This window comes from Herpailurus yagouaroundi, unplaced genomic scaffold (assembly GCF_014898765.1).
Source record: "Herpailurus yagouaroundi ecotype Mexico unplaced genomic scaffold, PumYag 159, whole genome shotgun sequence".
In the NCBI taxonomy this organism is placed as follows: domain Eukaryota; kingdom Metazoa; phylum Chordata; class Mammalia; order Carnivora; family Felidae; genus Herpailurus; species Herpailurus yagouaroundi.
Window position 1 is genome coordinate 10,547,308 of NW_024412400.1, and position 22,090 is coordinate 10,569,397.

At 41.6% G+C, this 22,090-nt stretch overlaps 1 protein-coding gene and 1 long non-coding RNA gene across 2 annotated transcripts in view; both read right to left on the reverse strand.

Moving 5' to 3' along the window:
- The window catches only part of LOC121033546 (uncharacterized), a 61,369-nt gene that overhangs the window by 31,601 nt on the left and 7,678 nt on the right, over positions 1-22,090 (reverse strand). The window lies entirely within an intron of this gene.
- Positions 7,868-8,125, reverse strand: LOC121033545 (NADH dehydrogenase [ubiquinone] 1 beta subcomplex subunit 1-like). The gene has a single exon (XM_040479975.1). It carries the CDS (start codon positions 8,090-8,092, stop codon positions 7,916-7,918), a length of 177 nt encoding a protein of 58 aa, XP_040335909.1. The 5' UTR covers positions 8,093-8,125; the 3' UTR covers positions 7,868-7,915.

A 22,090-nucleotide genomic window follows, 5' to 3' on the forward strand; every position in this document is an offset into this window, starting at 1 on the left:
ACAGTCTTTCTGTGCCTTTTAGCTTCCAAAACCTTCATTCCTGCCCATTTTCAACCTATTTGGTTAGCCTTTCGTGAGTACTCCAAATCATTCCAGTAATTTCCATTTTGTGTAAAGACTGTCACCCAGGTTCTTTTGCTTATCACCAAAAGAATCGTAAGTAACATGATTATCTAAGGTCTTTTGCCTAAGTGCAAGGTGAAAACAGATCTGGGACAGGACCACTAATTCAGAAGAGGGTAGACACACAGGGCTTTTGAGCTTGGTGAATAACAGCCTACCTGGACAGCTCTCCTGCCTTCAGTGCAGACGCAGGAGTAAACAGAGCATTTCTCAACTGGGTAAAATTATACTTTGATCCCATGTGAGATGCTGAATGACTCTCTTTGAGAAAGTTACTGTCTGGCTTTCAGCATCCAAATATACATACACCTCAATCTGAAACCTCCCCTCAGTTGACACTTTTCCTTTTCTCATATGTTGATGCCTTTCTTTCTTTTTTCTTTTTTTAATGTTTGTTTATTTTTGAGAGAGAGTGAGCCAGTGGGGGAGGGGCAGGGGGGACACAGAGGATCTGAAGCGAGCTTCATGCTGACAGCAGTGAGCCCGATGCAGGGCCTTAACTCAAGAACCGTGAGATCATGACCTGAGCTGAAGTAGGAAGCTCAACCAACTGAGCCACCCAGGCACCTCTCCATTTCTTTTTTTTTTTTTCAATGTTTTTATTTACTTTTGAGAGAAGGAGATGGAGAGAGAGAGAAACAGAGAGTAAGCGGGTGTGGGGCAGGGAGAGAGGGAGACACAGAATCCAAAGCAGGCTCCAGGCTCTGAGCTGACAGCATAGAGTCCGAAGCGGGGCTCCAACTCACCAACTGTGAGATCATGACCTGAAGTCAGACGTTTAACTGACTGAGCCACCCAGGTGCCCCTGTCCTCCATTTCTTTTCTTATATGTTCATACAACAATCCTGAAAATAGAACAATTCAAAGGCATGAAGACAGCTGTATTCCCTAATAAAAATATCTTCTGGAAGAAAAGAGTTTTTCTCATGAGTGGAATTTTCCCCCTAAATTGTTCAGTTTTGGGATTATAGGGAAGGAAATGAGCTCGACAGAAAAACCAAAATAGACACACATGATTCCAGAAGAATATAAAGACACCCCTCTGGTCTGAGTTACCAGGCAACTGCCTCTCGAAGGATGCTGTCATTTTGATCTCATAGAATAATTGGGTACTTGAATTTCTAATTCAAGAAATCTTGGGGTAATAAATTTATCTTTAATGATTTTTTAAAAGTATAAGCAGAAACCTCTCTCTTTCTTGGCACACATGTTTCACTGATTTTGTTTTTTGTTTTTTTTTCCTCTACAGTTTCTTTGTTGTGTGTCTTCAAAGCAAACATTTTCATCTGTTTGGGATGTTTTTGTTGGATCCTGGTGAGAGCAGGGCTGAATGGAAGACCACTCAAGATACTGATTTCTAGCTGCTTCAGATTCTGATCTTATGGTCAGTAACATGTTTTATCCACAGGAAGCAAAGAAAAAATTGCACATAAACATCACCTAAAACAACAGTCATGGGAAACTCAGCTCTATGCCTAGAAACAGTGTCCCTGCACATAGGTAAACAAATGGTTATTGGATAAAGAGCTAGACAAAGAAACAGGCACATAGAAGAGTGTTTTCATTAATATTTGGGAAAAAATAATCCTTCCAGGAACACAGCTGTCTGTTCAGGTAGTTGTGTATAAAATCTCAGAATAGAGTTTTAGGGAAAAATGCATACTAATTTTCCATTTTCTTTTTGACTGTACTGTAATATCTTACTTTTTACTCATTTTTTCATGACTAAAATCCTAATTTGTGCAAGGGTTTCTGCTAGACATGAGTCTACTCCAGTGGAAGAGTCTACAGTCCCAGCCTTCAAGGTGCCTTCTAGAGATGGAAAGAGACATGTCAACAACTCTTGATCTCAATGATATAGGAGTGAAAATAGTAGGACCTACTGTCTGTGCCATTACAGTGGCCTGCTACCTAAGGCCTTTCAAAGTTATGAAATATATTATTTCTAGTGTGAGCCTGTTGTACTTTCTCAAGGTTCTCGGCTACAAACAGTAGAAAGTAACTTAACAGAAAAGGAACATAGGAGAAGATATCAGGGGAATCATGTCGGCATGGCCAGGCGTGGGAAAGGTGTGGCCTCAGGGGCTCCAGGGGGCTGGGCATCAGGAACCCAGGTAGAGATCTCATCCGGAAGAGTGTATTCAGTAAGCCACTGCTGCCTGCAAGGAATGACCTCCAAACCATCTCCACCTCCAGGTGTCACTCACTCCAAATTCTAAACTGGGAGAGAGTACCTGGGTGATCCAGAATGTTCAGGCCCTCTGCCTGTGTTGGGGCCAATCAAGGGGACCTGGGTCCTTTGGGAAGCTGCCACTATTTTCACCAAGACCACGCATGTGGGGGATTTCCTCAAAGAGTCATCAGTGAATAGGAAATTAAGATTCAATTCTAGAAACAAAGAAAGAAAGCCAAGTGTCTACTACATGTATTATTTACCATTGAATCTCAAAATCTAGGTATAGTCTAGACGCAACAAAGATAAGTCTTAGTTATTAGGGGAGAAAGTATCTATGGAAGAGTGGAGGTAAAATCATCTACCTCAAACCTTTTATTTTATAGTTAAGGAAACTTATGCCTTAGGTGACTCACTTTCTACTGTTACCCAGCTAGTTCTCCTGGGTCTCACTCAGGTCTTCAGACTTGGACTGGAACTACACCACTGGCTTTTCTGGGTCTCCAGCTTGCAGACAGCACATCACGGTACTTTTCAGCCTCCAAAATCATGGGAACCAATTCCTTATAATAAATTTCTAACTTCAGATATATATATATATCCTATTGATTCTGTGTCTCTAGAGAACCCTGACTAATACAGCATGCTTGCTTGGCTTCCTCTCCTTCCCCATCCTGCTTCATTCACTTTCTAAGTGGCTTTTCCTAGAAACATTTCCTTAATAAATCACTTCCACATGAATATGCATCTCAGAGCCTATTCTGGGGCACCTAACCTTCTAGGACAATTCTCCAAATCTCCCCCTCTTCAAGGCTACTCTGGCCCCTCCCATAGGATGCCCCACATCTTCCCATGATCTAGTAACTACAGGGTTAATGCTTGATCTAGCAGGGGTCCTCATGGAACCTGTTCCTGGGCTATGACCAGAATTTGCTCTGCATAGTCATAGCCTGGGCCATGGCAGTTGTTAAATATTTTGAACACCAACCCTAGGCCTATTTAAGTGTAAAGGCTATATAGTAGAAAAACTAACTAGAAGGTCTGTTCCATTCATAAAATCTCCCAGTTTTCAGGAAGACTTAATACATAGGGGAGGTCCTCCTAGCCATGTTTGAGCCACATGAGCCTGTCATTCTGGCCACGATTGATTGGACCAGGGATAGACACCTCACCCAAACTGGGCCAACCAGGTTCTCTCCCCAGAAACTTGATACTTGACTTGAGGGACAGAGGGCTGGTATTTGTTGGGGCTGAGTCATTGTAATGGCATCATCACCCTAAGGGGAAGGTTCATGAACACCTGGGCTTGCCCTATCCAGGGCCTGAATGTTGAACTCTCCCATTAGTAGCTTTCCAATAAATTACCATTTTTGCTTACATTTTCTAGAATAGCTTTCTGTCTCCTGTAACCAGAAAACTCTTAACTAATATCCTATAATAACATCTGGAATGAGCACTACTTACTTGTCTTGTTTGCAGCCTCCAGCATTTAGCACGAAGCCAGCATGGATTAGGCACTAACCTAAGAAATATTTGCTGCCTCAGTAAACAGCTCTCTGTTTATTTATCGTGTTATTGTTTCTGTAGGAAGGAGAAGAGCACTTTATATATATGTAAATATACAGGCTTGAAAATGGGAAAATTTCATCAACATCACTCGAGTAAGTGTGATCTCTGGTGGAAAAACAAATTTAAATGCTTCCTGCTTGTGTTCATACTTTTTCTGCATCAGAGTTTCCTTCAACTAATTAGCCTATCTCACGACCTAGCTTTGTTTCCTAAATGTGACATAGTTAATATACTAATTGGTGTTAAAAAGCTTTAAGGTTAAAAATCTTTTTTAAAAGATTTTTTTTTTAATGTTTATTTATTTTTGAGAGAGAGACGCAAAGAAAGAGGGAGAGAGACAATCCCAAGCAGGCTCTGTGCTGTCAGTGCAAAGTCCGACATGGGGCCTGAACCCACAAACCACAAGATCATGACCTGAGCTGAAGTTGGACACTCAACCAACTAAGCCACCCAGGCGCCCTTAAGGTTAAAAATCTTAACCTGAATTTAGGAGGTCTCTGAAATCACTCTCAGGTTGGTGAATGTGTACTCAACTGTTGCTGAAGTAAACCATTCGGGCACCATCTCTGACTTTCTGAAGTCACTATTCAAACTTACTCCGTTTCTTTTCTTTCTTTGTTAACTCTATATTCTACACCTCCCACTACTCATTTTTGATCTCCTCAGTTAGAAATTGTAGCAACTGCAGGTTAACAATTTTCCCTAGGGACACCTGGGTGGCTCAGTCGGTCAAGTATCTGACTTCGGCTCGGGTCATGGTCTCACAGTTTGTGAGTTTGAGCCCTGCATTGGGCTCTGTGTTGACAGCTCAGAGCCTGGAACCTGCTTCGGATTCTGTGTCTCATTCTCTCTCTGCCCCTCCCCCATGTGTGCTCTGTCTCTCTCTCTGTCTCTCAAAAATAAATAAAAATGTTAAAAAAAAATTTAAAAAAATAATTTTCCCTAAATGATGAGAAAATGACTGTGCTCAAGATACCGTCTTTTATACTCTGCTAAAATGAACTAGTCCTGTCCCTCTCTTTCTCTGCCTGTCCCCTTCTCACACTCCATCTCTCTCTCTCTCTCTCTCAAAAATCAACAAACATTTTAAAAAATTTAAAAATAAATAGAAAATAAATAAAATGAACTAGGTCTTTAAGGAAGGGGAAGTAAATTTGGGAATATAAGTTAACAGGTTAACCATACATGCTGTTGAGAGAGAAAACCAGAAATTTCATCTCCACAAATCAGGTTGATGTCATCATCGTTGCCAGAGAATCAGGCCAGCAAGAGGGTGTTCTCTGGTGCAAAACTGGTTTTGTTTGTAGTGGCTTCTGCTGAATCATCAGTAACAGTCAGACAACATGTGCGTGTCAACAGCAACAGTCAAAACAGGCAGAAACACACAGAGGGAAAAAGTTGAGTTCTATCTCCTGCTTGTCAGCAGACCCAGTCTATAGTTATTTTGAAGTAATTTAAAACTTCAAGCAAAAAGAATAAGCCTTTAAAGGATTTGTAGGTATTGCTACTTAATCAGGAAGTCTGGGCAAGCCAGAGGCTTAGGAATAGAGCATATGGACCCAAAGAAAATGCTTTTGTGTGTACAGGACAAGAAAATGGACTTGAACCCATAGGAACTAGGAAATGTTTTCCCTTTCTGCTATTTGAGAAAGACCTGTGACAAAGGTGTCACATGAACTTAAGAATAGAAAAGTTTATGAAAGACACCTTAATATCTGAGGGTGTGACGGCTAATAAGAAAGAGGCCTTCTCATCATGATTCCAAAGCATTACCTCATTCTGCCCTAGGGTGATTCCGCTGTACCCATCAAAGCGGAGAAACTGTCTGAACATGGGGAGCACACCCACTAACACTCCTGTTTATTAACTCTGGGCACACGAAAACAAAGCCAAGTCCTCACCCTGAATATAGAAAAGCTGAAGACAACAGGCTCTTACTCACAATCTCTCGGTTTCATCCTTGCAACAGTGAGAAACAGCACCATTTACGGAGGGCCTAAATGTGCCAGACATTCTGCTAGGCCATCATACATACTGTGTCACAAAATCTCTGGGACCACTCAGAAGGCAGATATTACCTCCACTCCCTGTTTTACAAAAGAGGAAACTGGGTTTTGAGGTAACTGACTTGCCCGTGACCACAGCAGGTGGAAAGCAAAGATTACCACAGAGCTTTGTCTGTTCCAAAAGCCCAGGATCTTTGCTACAAGGAAATACCTGGAAAAACCAGGAATTGGCTGCCCCTCCAGGCTGCCCGAAGATTTCCATAGCCAGTCCCTCCCTTCCTCGTTACTTAGTAGCATTTCCTTGCTAAGTGTGGTCCCCAGATCAGCATATCAGCCTCAGTATCTTCTGGAAGCATCCTAGATATGCAGAAACTCGGGTGCCACTCCAGACCTACTAAGGCCGAATCCACCCTCTAAAGTTGGAGGACTGATCGCCTTCCTCGCTGGCACTTTAATAACAGACTAATGATTCTGTGGCCGAGAGGAACCCTGAGAAACAGTTTCTGTGCCCTTCATCAAACCTTTGACTTTTAAAGTGTGTTCCTTCTACTGAAAAGGAGTGGGGGGGATGTCACTTCTACTGACCCCTTGCCAGAACAGAAATCTCCGTGAAACAAGCAGGGAAAAGAAGCAAGGGAAGCATTTCAACAGATTCTGCCGGTAAGGCTGTGGGCAGCTGCATTCGGCACCTGGGTAATACAAGGTAATGCTAAATATTAACACCTAAGAAGATTAGTGGAGCTTGTAGGAGGAGAGTCTCACTGGGTTAAAGGTCATTTGCTCACAAATCCCAGTTCAAGGGAACCTCAAACAGTACTTGTAGCGGGGGCCTCACAGTTAAAGTGACCTCCTGTGGGGTATGAGTTCTGCACGGTGGTAACCAGTTATGGGAACTAGGCCTAAAGGCTCTTGTCTTGTATAGGGGAGAGTGGATGACCATGCCCTTTGGAGAGAACAAGGGATTACTAGGCAGAGGAAATTAGTAAAAGAGAGTAAATATGAAATAGAGTGAAGAGGCCAGTAAATGAAAAGTAACTCAAGATGGAAGAGAGAGAAGAAACTCTTCACTCTCAGAACCATACAATAATATCTATTTTTTCACTGAGATTTATTTTATTTTATTTTATTTTATTTTATTTTATTTTGAGATTTAAATAACATTGGCTCCAACTTCTGGATTCTTGGAGAACTAAAGCCCTCCCAAAGGTGTCTTCAGATTACCAGGAGCTCATTTTCTCATGGGTCCATCAGGTTTGCAGTTTGCACATCCTGTTTTCAAAAAATAATGAATGGGTTGGGGCGCCTGGGTGGCGCAGTCGGTTAAGCGTCTGACTTCAGCCAGGTCACGATCTCGAGGTCCGTGAGTTTGAGCCCCGCGTCAGGCTCTGGGCTGATGGCTCGGAGCCTGGAGCCTGGAGCCTGTTTCCGATTCTGTGTCTCCCTCTCTCTCTGCCCCTCCCCCGTTCATGCTCTGTCTCTCTCTGTCCCAAAAATAAATAAACGTTGAAAAAAAAATAATGAATGGGTTTTTATTTCTCTCCTAATTTTTATTTTATTTTTTTTAATGTTTAATTTTACTCTTTATTCTTGGAAGAGAGAGAGAGCACAAGCGAGGGAAGGGCAGAGAGAGAGAGAGAGACACAGAATCCAAAGCAGGCTTCAGGCTCGGAGCCGTCAGCACAGAGCCCGACGCAGGGCTCAAACGCACGAACCGTGAGATCGTGACCTGAGCCAAAGTCAGATAATTAACCGACTGAGCCACCCAAGCGCCCCTCTCTCCTAATTTTTTTTTTTCAACGTTTATTTATTTTTGGGACAGAGAGAGACAGAGCATGAACGGGGGAGGGGCAGAGAGAGAGGGAGACACAGAATCGGAAACAGGCTCCAGGCTCTGAGCCATCAGCCCAGAGCCCGACGCGGGGCTCGAACTCACGGACCGTGAGATCGTGACCTGGCTGAAGTCGGACGCTTAACCGACTGCGCCACCCAGGCGCCCCTCTCCTAATTTTTAAAATGTGAACATTCTATAATTCAGTCATAGCCTTTACTTCCAGGTGACTTCTTCACTGGGTCTCAATTCCCTCTTAAACAACAAACTCTTATTCCAGAAGGCAGTTAGCTTTTCTTCATTCTTTCTGTCTAGATAACATCCAAGGACAAATCCCATTGGCACAAGTGTATGTACCCAGTGGTCACAAGCAATGTGAGTGACGTTCGTCATGAGTGCTGCAGCCTTGGTGCCAAAAACGACCCCACGACCAGTCTGCCCATCTTTCTACTGCTCAAGTCCCTTCTATGAAACACCATGTAGTGACTGCATCTAGCACAATACTTAATTATGTTATTCGGTGCACAAAGTGATTCTGCCTGGGTGGAATTATATGCTAATTCTTTTATAGATGCAGAAAGATATGATGGCTCTAAGAGGTTAAGAAATTAGGCCAAGGACCATAGCAATATTTTTCTAGATATGTCTCCTCAGGCAAGGGATACAAAAACAAAATAAACTGGCATTAACAAATGCCAACAGACACATGAAAAGCCGCTCAATATCACTCATCATCAAAGAAATACAAATCAAAACCACATGAGGTATCACCTTACACCTGTCAGAGAAGCTAGGATCAAAAAGACAAGAAATAACAAGGGTTGGTAAGGAATGGAGAGAAAGAAATCCTCATGCACTGTGGTAGGAATATAATTTGGTGCAGTCACTGTGGAAGACAGTATGGAGGTTCCTCAAAAAATTAAAAAACAGAAATACCGTATGATCCGCTAATTCCATTACTGAGTCTTTTACCCAAAGAAAACAAAAGCACTAATTCAAAAAGATGTATACACCCCTATGTTTACTGAGGCATTATTTACAATCGCCAAGACATGGAAGCAGCCCAAGTGTCCACCCACAGATGAATGAATGGGTAAAGGAGATGTGGTACACACACACACACACACACACACACACACAGGAATATTAAAAAGAATGAAATCTTGCCATTTGTGACAACATGGATGGACCTAAGTGAAATAAGTCAGAGAAAGACAAATACCATACGATTTCACTTATATATAAAATCTGAAAGACAAAGCAAATGAACAAACAAAGCAGAAACAGACCCATAAATAGAGAAAACAACAGAGCGGAGCGGAGACAGGTGGGAAGATGGGCAAAAAGGGGTGAGGGGAATGGGAGGTACAGGCTTCCAGTTATAAAATGAACAAGTCAAGGGGTGCCTGGGTGGCTCCGTTGGTTGAGTGTCCAACTTCGCCTCAGGTCATGATCTCACGGTTCATGAGTTAGAACCCTGTGTCAGGCTCTGTGCTGACAGCTTAGAGCCTGGAGCCTGCTTCAGATTGTGTGTCTCCCTCTCTCTCTCTGCTCCTCCCTGCTCGCACTCTGTCTCTCTTTCTCAAAACAAATAAACATTAAAAAAATTTTTTTTAAAGATTAAGTCAAGAGGATGAAATAGGGAATATAGTATATTGTACGTATTGTGTATATTGTGTATTGTATAGTATATTGTATAGTGTATATTGTATAGAATATTGTAACATCCTATACTGTGGTATATTCTATATTGTGTAATATTCTATATTATGGTATAGTGTGGTATGGTAGCTACACTTGTGTGAGCATAGTATTACATAGAGTTCTCAAACCACTATACTGGATACCTGAAACTACTGTACTAATGTGTTTTAACTATACTTCAAAAAAATAAGTATATAATAAACAAAATGTTATGTGGCTAATTTTGAGAATTGTGCTTGCTCATATTAAGCTCCTTTGGAAGACCTGCTTATAGATTCAACTGCCTATAGATCAAATATTGATCTGTTTCCTGGATTCTGAAGATGCATGGTACAGGCCTGCAATGTTTGGGTTTACAATAGTTAACCTAAAAGCTTTTCTAAAGGTAGCCTTAGAAATTATTGAGTGGTAAATATCAAGAGCCCTTTAACCATGGAAACGTTTTCATACCTACTATCGTGTGTGAGTGTGTTTGTGTGTACATCATTTGATATTTGTTACAATGCCTCTATATTTCAAAATCCAAGAGAGGGGCTAATGCTAAAAAAAAGTATAGTGGTAAAATAGAAAAAAATGCATAATGATGATGTTGGTTTTATTTCTGTATGTATATTAATGTGATGAGTCCTAGGAGAGGGGAGGAGGGGAAACTTGTCTTCTATGTCAACTTGAAGCAACTGGACTTGGTTTATTTTATAATTTATAATATTAAGGAGTAATGCTCATTTGCCTTTACACTTAATGTTTACATTTAATAAATGTTTTCCACTTCAAAATAAAAAAAAAAGAAAGAAAGAGGGGGCACCTGGGTGGCTTAGTCAGTTAAGCCTCTGACTTCGGCTCAGGTCATGATCTTGCACTTTGTGAGTTCGAGCCCCATGTCGGGCTCTGGGCTGACAGCTCAGAGCCTGGAGCCTGCTTCAAATTCTGTGTCTCCTTCTCTCTCTGCCCCTCTGCCTCTTGTTCTCTCTCTCTCTCTCTCTCTCTCTCAAAAATAAATAAACCTTAAAAAAAATTTTTTTTAAAAGAAAGAAAGAAAGAAAGAAAGAGAAAGAAAGAAAGAAAGAAAGAAAGAAAGAAAGAAAGAAAGAAAGAAAGAAAAAGAAAGAAAGAAAGAAATCAGGCCAAGGAAATACAGTTAGCAAGTCAAGGAGCCAGGATTTGAATTCCATCTGACTCAGTGGTAATCTGTTACATTGGTGGCCCCCGTGACCCATGCCTCCTGGTAGAGGCATCTGGACCCACGGAGAAATGTGGACTGGGCCTGTGGCTTGCTTTAGGCAACAGAATGCAGGTAGAGTTTTAGGCCCAAGTTCCTGGGAGCCCAGAGCTGCCTTGCAAGAAGGATGGCTACGCCTCTGGTGAGACCATGTGGGGAGGGAAAAGCTCTGAGACCACATGGATAAGCCAGGCCCCCAGCGGCCGAGTTAAGCTGAAGCCCCAGGCATACGATCACAAATAAACCATTCCCATCGACGCCCACCTGCCTTGCCGGGGATCCCAGCTGAGGCACCAGACATGATGGACATTACGCCTCGGCAGACGTCATGTGCAGCAGAGATGACAGAGCTTTGCCCTGTCCAAATTCCTGACCAGCAGAATTGTGCAAAATGATAAAAATGGTTATTTTAAGTCGCTAAGTTTTTGATTAGCTTGTTATGTAGCAATAGCTAATCAAGACACAACTCTGTCCTGTGGTTGAGGAGACAGAGACAGAGATGAACTCATGAAGTCCTTGAACAACACAGAAAAATGGGCAGGGAAAGAGCAGGTAAAATGCAGTTGTCTGGGCTGGAGAGGAAAAAAAGACAAAGGGTATAATTATGCAGACCTCTAAGTAAGGGAAACAAGAGGTAACAGAATCTTTAGGTCACATACCTTTGCCAGGCAGCATTTCTGCCCACAGCAATTCTCACAATAGTTAATGCAAGGAAAATAAAAAGGCAAGATTCAGAACTGTCTATTTGCAACAAGAAGGTAATAGACCAAAATGTTCACAGCAGCTTTGTCTGGGTGATGATACCACAAAAAAAGCCTTGATGAGTTAGTTTTTTGCTCTCTTCCAGTTCTTCAATATTGTCTACAATGATAGTTCTTATTTTTTTCAAACTTTTCATGTCAGAGATTAAAAAAAAGTACATGGGTTTAAAAAAATCTCCCCAACAAGTGCCTCAGAAAAGCACTAACCATCCATCCCCCATTTCCTCTCCCTATCTTGTACCCCAAAGGCAACCCCTTTAACTATTTCTATTTTTAGTACTTTGAGTGGTTAGGTCCACATCCTTAAATAATGTGCCTATACTTCTGTTACTTGGTTTATTAACCTGAGGCATCCATTGGTTCCCTGCTGCAAAAGTCTTACTATTTCATTCAACAAGTATTTAAACACCTACTATGTGCTGGCACCATTCAAGTACCAGTGACAAGGAAGAGAATAATAAAGAGAGGGTTCCTGTCCTTTTATGGCACATATTCTAGTAAAGGGAGATGGCTGATCAAAAGCAAAGAAATAATATCCAGTAATAAAAAGTACTATGGAGAAAACCACATAAGGCAGAATGGTTGAGTATATTTTCCAAAAACTGGCCACAAGAATGTTTTCCATCCCACATGCTCATCTAGACTTAACACTCACTTATCAAGAAGTAGTATATATTTTCCTTACCTTCAAATTTGGCTGGATTAGTGACTTGCTTGTAATCAGTAGAAAATAGAAAAAGCAGTGCTGTGTGATTTCCAAGTCTAGGTCATAAAAAGTGATAAAGTTTCCTCAGTTTGCTGGAATACTCTTGAAACTTTCAGCTGCCATAGAAAGAATCCAGCTACCCTGAAAGTGACATGCTGTGAGGAAGCTCAAACCAGCACACAAAACAAAACCACATGGAGAGACCCTGAAACTATAAGAAGAGAGAGATGCTCAGCCAGCTCCCAAGTGTTCCAGCCCCTCGCCTATCCCCCTTCACCTTTATCTGACAGCTGAGTCTTGAATGGTGAAAGAACCAGCCTTGCAAAGGTCAGGAGGCAAAACAGTACATGTAGAGGAACAGCAAGTAAAAAAAGACCTGAGTTAAGAATGAAAGTCACTGCGGGCGCCTGGCTGGCTCAGTCAGTGGCACATGCAACTCCTGATCTTGCGGTCATGAGTTCAAGCCCCTCCTGATCTTGCAGTCATGAGTTCAAGCCCCATGTTGGGCATAGAGCTTACTTTAAAAAAAATAAAATAAAAATAAAGAGAGCTATTGGTTAGAATCAAAAAGACAAGAAATAACAAGTGTTGGTAAAGATGAGAAAAAGAATCCTCACGCAATACTGGAGAGAATGCAAACTGGGGCAGCCACTGTAGAAAACAGTATGGCATTTCCTCAAAAAATTAAAAATAGAATTAACATATGATCCAGTAATTCCACTCCTGGGTATTTACCCAAAGAAAACAAAAATACTAATTCGATAGGTACATGCACCCCTATGTTTACAGCTGCATTATCTACAATAGCCAAACTATGAAAAGAGCCTAAGTGTCCATCCACTGATGAATGGATAAAGAAGATGTGGTGTGTGTGTGTGTGTGTGTGTGTGTGTGTGTGTGTGTGTGTGTGTATTCCATTAATAGTAGTGGAATAGTATTCAGCCATAAAAAAGGAATGAAATCTTGCCATTTGCAATGACACGGATGGAGCTAGAGAGTATAATGCTAAGTGAAATAAATCAGTCAGAAAAAGACAAATGCCAGATGATTTCACTCATATGTGGAACTTAAGAAACAAAACAAACAAACAAAGAAAAAAGAGACCAAAAGAAACCGCTATTAACTACAGAGAAAAAACTGATGGTTGCCAGAGGGGAAGGTAGGGTGGAGGGGATTGCTTAAATAGGTGAAGGGCGGGGAGGGGGGTGCTGCGTGGCTCAGTCAGTTAAGCGTCCGACTTTGGCTCAGGTCATGATCTTCCAGCTCATGAGTTCAAGCCCCAAATCGGGCTCTCTGCTGTCAGCATGGAGCCCACTTTGGATCCTCTGTCTCCCTCTCTCTCTCTGCCCCTCTCCTGCTCATTCCCTCTCTCTCTCTCTCTCTCTCTGTCTCTCTGTCTCTCAAAAATAAAATAAGCATTAAAAAATAATAAAATAAATAGGTCAAGGGGATTAAGAGTAAATTTACTGTGATGAGCATTGAGTAATGTATATAATTATTGAATTATTATATTGTACACTTGAAACTAATATAACACTATTTGAAGTATACTTCAAAAAAAAAAAAAAAAAAGGAATGAGATCCACACCAAAAGACAAATAGAAGAATTTTCACGGCAACTTTTTCCCAATGGCCAAACTAGAAACTAAACAGGATATACTCTGGTATAATCATACAATGGAATACCACACTGCAATAAAAAGAATAAACTGATGCATGTAGCAACATAAATGAATCTCATATTGAATAGAGGACAAACACAAGAGTACATACTCTATGTTTTCATGTATTTGAGGTTCAAGGATAGGAAAAACAGATGAATGGTGACAGAAATCAGAAGAGAGGCTATTTCTGGGGAGTAGATTGGAAAGAAGCATGAGGGAACTTCCTGGGGGTGCTGGCAATGTTCTCTATATCAATCTGGGTAATGACTGCAACACACATATAAAAATTCACCAACTGTTCACTTAAGATTAGTGCACTTCATACACACCACTGTACTTTATATTTCAATTTAAAAAAATTCAACTTCTTATGCTAGAAGAACAGAAACAGGTAGTGTTCATTTAGTTCAGCTTTTCTACCTCTTCCTCATCACTGGTTTCCTTTGCAACTTTAAATAATATACTTAAATCTCTGGTTTCTGTTCCATCAACTTCTGCCAATGGCTCTTGCTTCTACCAAGTAAAATGAACATATTAGGGCTACTATGCTTACTCTCCCCTCTTCTTCAGTGCCTCTTTCTCATCCCACTTGTTTTCAGCTGTCCTTTACATTCCTTAGAGCAATAAGAGTTATGTTCTGTCTGTAACCACAATGAAGTCTTCTGGGTTTTAAGTTATTCCTAAATGTTGAAATCCAAGAAACAAAGTTTACATTATTGTGATGATGTACATATCATTCCTGGTTGAGTCAAGTGGGATGGACAGAAAGACATGTCCTTGACAACAGGGCCAATGCCATGCCCTCTTTATAATTTGAAAAAGAGTATTCTTAGCATCTAAGTCAAATCAATTCTCTTTTATTTCTGTATCAGTTAGCTACTGCTGCATAATAAATCACCCTTAAACTTAATCCTTTAAAAACAAAAATGATCTATTATTTCTTATGAGACTATAGATCAGCTGAGTGGTTCTGCTCATCTGACTGGGCTTGGATGATGTCTCATGGACTCACTCCCATGGTTGTGTTTGGCTGCTGGATTAGGCTAGGACAGATTGGTCTAGAATTGTCTTGGCTTTGATGACTTAGTGTTTCTCATATCCTTCTAACAGGTGAACCCGTGTTTGTACTCATGGTGGTGGCAGGGCTTCAAGAGAGAGAGCTGAAACATGAAAGTACCTTTTCACGTTTCCTTCTTGGATCATTTGCTACTGTGCTCTTAGCTAAATCAAGGCCTATGACCCAGAGCTGGGGTGTTGGTAGGGAGGCTACAGAAAGTATGGATACAGGACAGCCCTTAACTGGGCCATTAATGCAAGTCACTAAGTCTGCTACGCTTATATTATCAATGCCTCAAAATTATACCACGTTTTCCTTTGCTTCACTAGTATATTTATTTTCTAGTGTTTCTAATTGGTTCTTTTTTTGCTATTGAAAGAAGAAACATATGTTTTCTTCACTACATGACTATTATTATTGACCTTCTTATTCCTTTTTTCTATTGTTTGAAAATTTTTCCATGCTTCCTAAAAACATTCTTGTGAAAGCCCACTGAGTTTTTGATCTAATGTGAATTGATTGTGTTTAGGTTGGTTGAGCAGTTGATATGCTAGTTTCTTTTTACAGCATGCCTGGGGGATTCCACTGTGTCATATATATCACATCTTCTTTCTGCAGAAAGGATACATGAGGGGTGAAATTTCTAAGCCCTTTCATGTCAGATAATAAGTTTGATGACTTAATCTTGTTCCTTTATTGATGACCTGCTATTTCTTAACCTCCATGATGTTCTAAGTTTCACTTTAGTACCTCTAGACTTGCTTCTTTTTAAAACACGTAGCAAGAAGTCAGAAGTCTCTTTCAAACCAAGGACTTATATCTTTGTAGAAAACGTTGTCCATATTTCTTTAACAAATTCCTTCCAGTGGTTTCCAAATTCTCTCTCTTCACTGACCTCCTATTATTTAGAGGTTAAACCTCATAGAGTAGTTTTCTATGTTTATTATCTCTCCTATTTTCCATTTCTTTGATTTTGTTCCATTTCCTAGGTGATTTCCTTTTTTCCCCTACGTTCTCTATTGATTTTTTTATAACTGCCATTATGCTTCCAAAGATTTTTCTTGTGCTCCTGACTGTTCCCACCTCCCCCCCCCCACACACACACACAGGTTCTTGTTTTATAAATGTAATAGCTTCTCAAATCTCTTTGAAGTCATTTAAGGTTTTTTGTTTATTTGATCATGCTTCTTTCTGTTCTCTGATTTATCTCCATTTCCTCTGGGATTATTGTTCTTTTGACTTCGTCTTTCTTTTCCATTATTCAAATTTTTAAAATATTTTTTATAGTCATTTGTTAACTGTACATACCTAAGAATAAGGGATGGGTTTTTTAAGATAGTTGATACCGATTTCCTCTGCTAGTGTATGTTTTTGTCTCTTTCTTTTGACCTCTCCCTCAGCTGAGAGTTCTGTTTAAGTGGCCAGGGCTTATTTCTTAGCAGACTTTGCTTTAGAATGAACAATAAGGGAGAAGGTTTGAGGTTATAAGATCCAAAGATCCCAGAATGGGGAAGGCTTCATTCCTAGAGCCCTCTAGATAGTAAACTTTCTTTAGAGAGTCTGTGGTCGATTGTTAACAGGATGGTTCCCAATGAATCACATCTCCCTCTGTCCCTGCCCCTTTAACAATGGCTTTGCAGCATCCTCATCAAAAGTTGAAGTCTATTTCTCATCTCTTAAATCTGGTCTGGCCTGTGACTTGCTTTGGCTAATGGGATGCAACAGAAGTAACATTATGCAAGTTCTGGAGCCTTGGTCTCAAGAGGCCTTGCAGCTTCCACCTTCCTGGTGTTAGAATGTTCCCACCATAATGTGAGAAGGCCTGAGCTGGATAACTGAGTGATGAGACACCATGTGGAGAGTCACTCAGATGACAGCCATAACTAAGGCCCTGGCCACCTTAGACTCTCCAGACCTAACAGAGCTGCCAAATGACTACAGCTGCATACATGACTCTAGGCAAGAGCCTGGCCAACCCATAAAATTGTGAGAAATATTTTTTTTTTTTAATTTTCAGCCACTAAAATCTGTAGTGGTTTGTTATGCAGCCATGATGGCTGATACAGAGCTTTTAAAATTTTGTTTTTGTTTTTGTCTGGATTGCCTGTGTTCTACATGTGTGAGGTAGATGCTAAGTGAATATTTAATTGGTTCAGTTATTCTGAAAACATAAATTCAACTAACATGTGTTCTATCCTTCTCATTCTAGCCCTCACACCAAACATCTTATAAGCCTTGGTAAGTCAGAGATTGCTGGCCACCTGACCCAACAGCCATTCTTTCCTCCCTACTTAGTAACACAACTCTGATTTTAGCAATGCATCCAGCTAAGACAGTATATTTCTAAACCTTGCAGCCAGGGGCTGCCACATGAAAAAGGATCTAAGTGGAAGAGTTCTGTAGGATTTCCAGTCTACTTAAATGGAATTAACCTGCTAGGCAGGGTCTCTTTTTGCTCTTCTATTCTTCCTTCTTTGTGTTGCCTGGAATGTGGAAGTAATGGCTGGAGCTGGAGCTGCCACTTTGGACTATGAGATGACTTTGAGGATGAAAGTTATGCACAAAGGGTAGTAGGGCTGAAGAGGAGACTGAATCTCTGATGACACAGTGGAGGTGCCCTTTCAGCTATGCACTGCCTACCTCCACAGATTTCTTTTACATGAGAGAAGAATCAGCTTCTCTCTTGTTTAAGGTACTGCTAATTACTTATGCCCCCCTCCACACACACACACACCATGCTTTATGTACTGAACCTAATCCTAACTATAATAATTTGGTTTCTGCCTGTCAGCCTGAGATCTTCCTCCACTGCATCCATCAGCCATGTGTATCTGGGGCTGCTTCTTTCTATTTTTAGAAGGTCCATTGGGCTTTAAAGTATCTTCCATGTATCACCTTAATAGGTTCAATCTTTCCTCTATCTTTCTGAAATAATAATTTTCAAAAAGTCATAATAATGGTTTTAACATCCTTGTCTGATAATTCTAACATCTGTATCAGTTTGTATCTACTCCACTAACTGAGGTTTCCCTTTTTGGGATTTCCTACAATTAATTCTGAAAGGGCCCTATTATGTCTTAGGTTGGGCTCCCCTAGAAACAGACACTGATATAAGGACTTGAGTTGGGGTGATGCCAGAACCAGGAGGGGAGTAGGGAAGTAAGGCGGGGAGGGGAAGTAAACCAGTACAGGGTGTGATAAGAGCAGGTTATTGCCATGGGCTTTTGGGACCCACTCGCACTGGTGAGATGGTATAGAACAAAAAGGTCCTCTCCAGGGGCAAGGGAACAGGGATGTTTAATTTTTTTAATGTTTATTTATTTTTGACAGAGAGAGACAGAGCATGAGCAGAAGATGGGCAGAGAGAGAGGCAGACACAGAATCCGAAGCAGGCCCCAGGCTCTGAGCTGTCAGCACAGAGCCTGACACGGGGCTCGAACTCACAGACTGTGAGATCATGACCTGAGCCTAAGTCGGACACTCAACCGACTAAGCCACCCAGGCGCCCCTAATTTTTTTTTTAATGTTTATTTATTTTTGAGAGAGAGACAGAATGTGGTGGGGGAGGGGCCAAAAGACAGGGAGACACAGAATCTAAAGCAGGCTCCAGGCTCCGAGCTGACAGCACAAAGCCTGATGTGGGGCTCAAACCCACGAACTGCAAGATCATTACCTGAGCTGAAGTTGGATGCTTAACCGATTGAGCCACCCAGGCACCCGGGGAACAGGGTTATTTAAACACTGACTCCCATTGGTCATTGGTTGAGGGTTGCTGGCCCATCTATCCAGATGGGCCTGAGCAAGGCTCCTTTAGCCTGTGAAAGCCCTCGGGCAAAACTTCTCAGGTGCTTGCAGTAGGAAGTGGTTGACATATCTGGGAATGGTGCGTGCTGAGGGAATATGAGCAGGACTCTGACAATGTCTGCAAAATACATTATACCTGGAACCCCAGTCTCCATTCAAAAAACAGGGGAAGAACTACCTGCCCTCTCGAAAGTGCTTTGCCTTTCCTAGTGTGTTTCATTGACTTGCTCTGATTCAATGGACTGTGTTCCTTCTGGTTTATTTTTATTCCTAGGCACTTCACCAAAGCTTGTGGCTCTTCCAAATGTAGGAAGAGATATTTTATCCTATTATGTGTAGTCAGCTGATGGGGAAGGAGGTGCTCTTTCAAGCTCCAAAGCAGCAGAAGAACATAGCCTCCCTCCTGGCTGGGCAACCAGCCGTCTAGCCATTCCATTTTCTGTGTCATGATGTAATTTAATTTCTAAAAACAACCCAAGTCTGGGGCCTGATGACCTGGCCAAATCGGGCAAATCTTTGCAACTCAGTTTCCTTATCTGAAAAACAACAAAAAGGGCGTGGGAGGAGGTTATCTTGAGGGTTCCTGCAAGTTTAGGGACTCTGATCTGTATGTTGGCAGGCCTGGCCTACACCACCACAGCTAAAGACAGTCATCTTCGTATGTCACAGATTTCCACCACGGACTGCTGGTAGGAGGCTTCCCCTTAACCCTGTCCCCAGACTTCTGGTCTCATTCCCTTTTAACTCTGTAATCCCACACCTGAGAGTACATTCCAATGAAATACCCAGAGGTCACGTGGTCAGCAAGGACGGGCTTACCACAAAGTCATAGAAGAATGGCCAAATGGTTTATGGCATATCCAGGTGATGGAATATAATTCAGGTAACAGAAACATTTTGAAGAACTGTCAGTGACATACAGAATCACACAGCACATGATACACTATATGAAAAACAGACACCAAATCATATATGTAGAAGGATCCCACTGGTTCCAATATATGGTTATATTATAAAAGATAGGGATTGTATTTATATAGGTGTATCTATTTTGTTTACATATTTGTAAAAGATTGGAACATGGACTTACAGTTGATCTCTTTACATTTTCCTGTATTTTCTAAGTTTTTTACAACTACCAGAAGTATGTATTACTTTTATGAACAAAAAGAAAAGAAAAGCGTTTTCTCTTTTCAGAAGAATTAGAACATACTTTAGCCTTCTTATTTGTCTGCAAGAGCTCTAATATGGGCAGTGGCACTCTGCTGGGCGTCTTTAACTCACTGGACTTAATTGTCATGATCATCGTGGGTAGTTAACATTGCTACCTGCATTGTCTACATACAGATAATGGAGTCTGATACCCTGTTCTTTCCTGTGTCTTGCAAATGCTGCTGTCTCAGTTTTCAGCTGAGTGTCAACGGCGTCATCTTCTGCCCAGACTTGTGCTGACTCTACAGGGAGAGAGTGACCTCATTTATTCTGGGTACAGTTATAGAAGGGGGTTGGGAATTGCAAATGGTGAAGGCTTCAATTCCAATTTGCTTACGCGCCACGGCCTACAGCTACAGCTACATTTTCTGCTACTTTTCCTTAAAGGCAAACAGATTCTGCAAGGCAAAAATGTGTCTTTCAAAAGACCACGCTGCATATTTTAAATATGAAACACACAGCTCATTTATGGATCTGACTTTGACTTTTGTAGCAGTGGCTGTCAGTACCCCACCCCTATGTTCTTTGCCTCCCTGGAGGACTGCCCATGTCTCCCTGTTGGAGGACATCCTCTGACCTTGGAAGTGGGTGTTGTTGGTCCACTCTTGGACAGGCCAGAAGTGTAAGAGTGCTAATTCCCTGGAACAACCCTGAGACACTGAGGGATAAGAATTGGTGTATAAATATCCCAACTCCCCCTCAGTGGGACAGTTTGGAGGCACATCCCACCCAGCACACTCTCAGAGAGGCCTGGGTGGATTAAGCCCTAATTGCTGACAACAGAAATCTGCTGTTTAATATCTGCCTTATTGGCTCTCCACCCTTCCCTCTTCCCTTATCCATTTCCTCACTATGATCCTGAATAAACTACTTGCATCAAAATCCTTGCCTTGGGGTCTGCTTTTGGGAGAATCCAAACTAAGGAAAACTCACATTTTGTGTACCTGACAATGCTCCGGGCCATTTGGAAAAAAAAGACATCCTCTTTTTTGGTGGAATTAAGGATATTATGTCCATCTACTGCAGGAAGGTGCCCTAAATTCCTACAGTTTGAAAGTCTCTAAGTTGGCTATGTTTAGCACCAGTTAAAACCCTAGATGCCAGTAAGCAGTGAACTGTTTCCTGTTACTACAAAGGCAGAAGAACTCATTCTGGACACTGACTGCAAAAGAAAAGACAGAACCCACTTCGTTTCCCTACAGCACTGAAGACATTTCTCCCGAGGCCAGCAAGAGCTTTTAAATTACTGCACCCTAAAAATAACATTCTCACTCCTGCATGGGTTATAAAAACTGAAATGGCAGGTTACTTCCATCCACCTCCAGAGCAGCTGCTCAGGAGTTCTGAGTGTTGGGACAGATTATGCAATGACATGGTGCTGTCTCCAACTGGGCAAAACAAATCACTCCTCTGTGATGGACTTTCAAGGTAATGCAACAGGATGTTTGAGGATCTATGCAAGGAGGGAAGGGAAGGGGTGAAGAGGGATGAGAGGATTAGAAATTCTGGATCACAGTAAGGGCCTGCATACCTCCCTGCTCGCTTTGGTGAGCCTCTTGCACTTTCCACTGTCACCATGCTCCACAAGGCCCTGATCCTCTCTGCCTGGTTCTTCCTAGCTGGGAGTTTCCCCACACTACATCTGGAATTGACCGCTGCCCTAGTCTTGACCACTGACCTGGAGTTCACCACTGACCTAGAGTCAACCACTGACGGTATTTGGAGGACACACAGGCTTTTGAGTTGTCTACTGATAAGGAGTCAAACACTATCAGCTTTGTGGAAGAAGCCAGAAGCCACAGTTGATTCCAATTCAATTCATACTATGAGTTTTTTGAGTGACAATTATGCCCCAGATGTCACTGCTATTTATCATGACTGTGGAGCACCAGACCAGAGCAGCACCTGCATGGGAAGTCCTTTTCAGAACTTGTTTAAAATGAAACACATCACCATTAGCTGTGACCATCATTCTGCTATCCATCACTTTCTAAAAAGATTCTGAACTTCTGAACAAGTCTGCCATTACACTATAGGACTGTGTAATTATAGGTTGCATAGGTGTAGAAAACTAGTGGACATAGGATGTACTCAACTAAGGAGAAATAGCAGGGTGGAGGGGATTGTACACAGATGGGGAAGGGGCACTTCTTAACCATGCCCTATTTAATATAGGCTTGATAAATGTTCATTTGAATTGAAAAAGAAAGTCTGGATACAACTACAGCTTCCTAAGGCACTGAGCATATGTTGACCCAGGACTG

Bases quoted from the DNA above. Each gene is read 5' to 3' on its own strand.
- LOC121033545 (XM_040479975.1), bottom strand. From the start codon at position 8,092: ATGACGAACGTCACTCACATTGCTTGTGACCACTGGGTACATACACTT.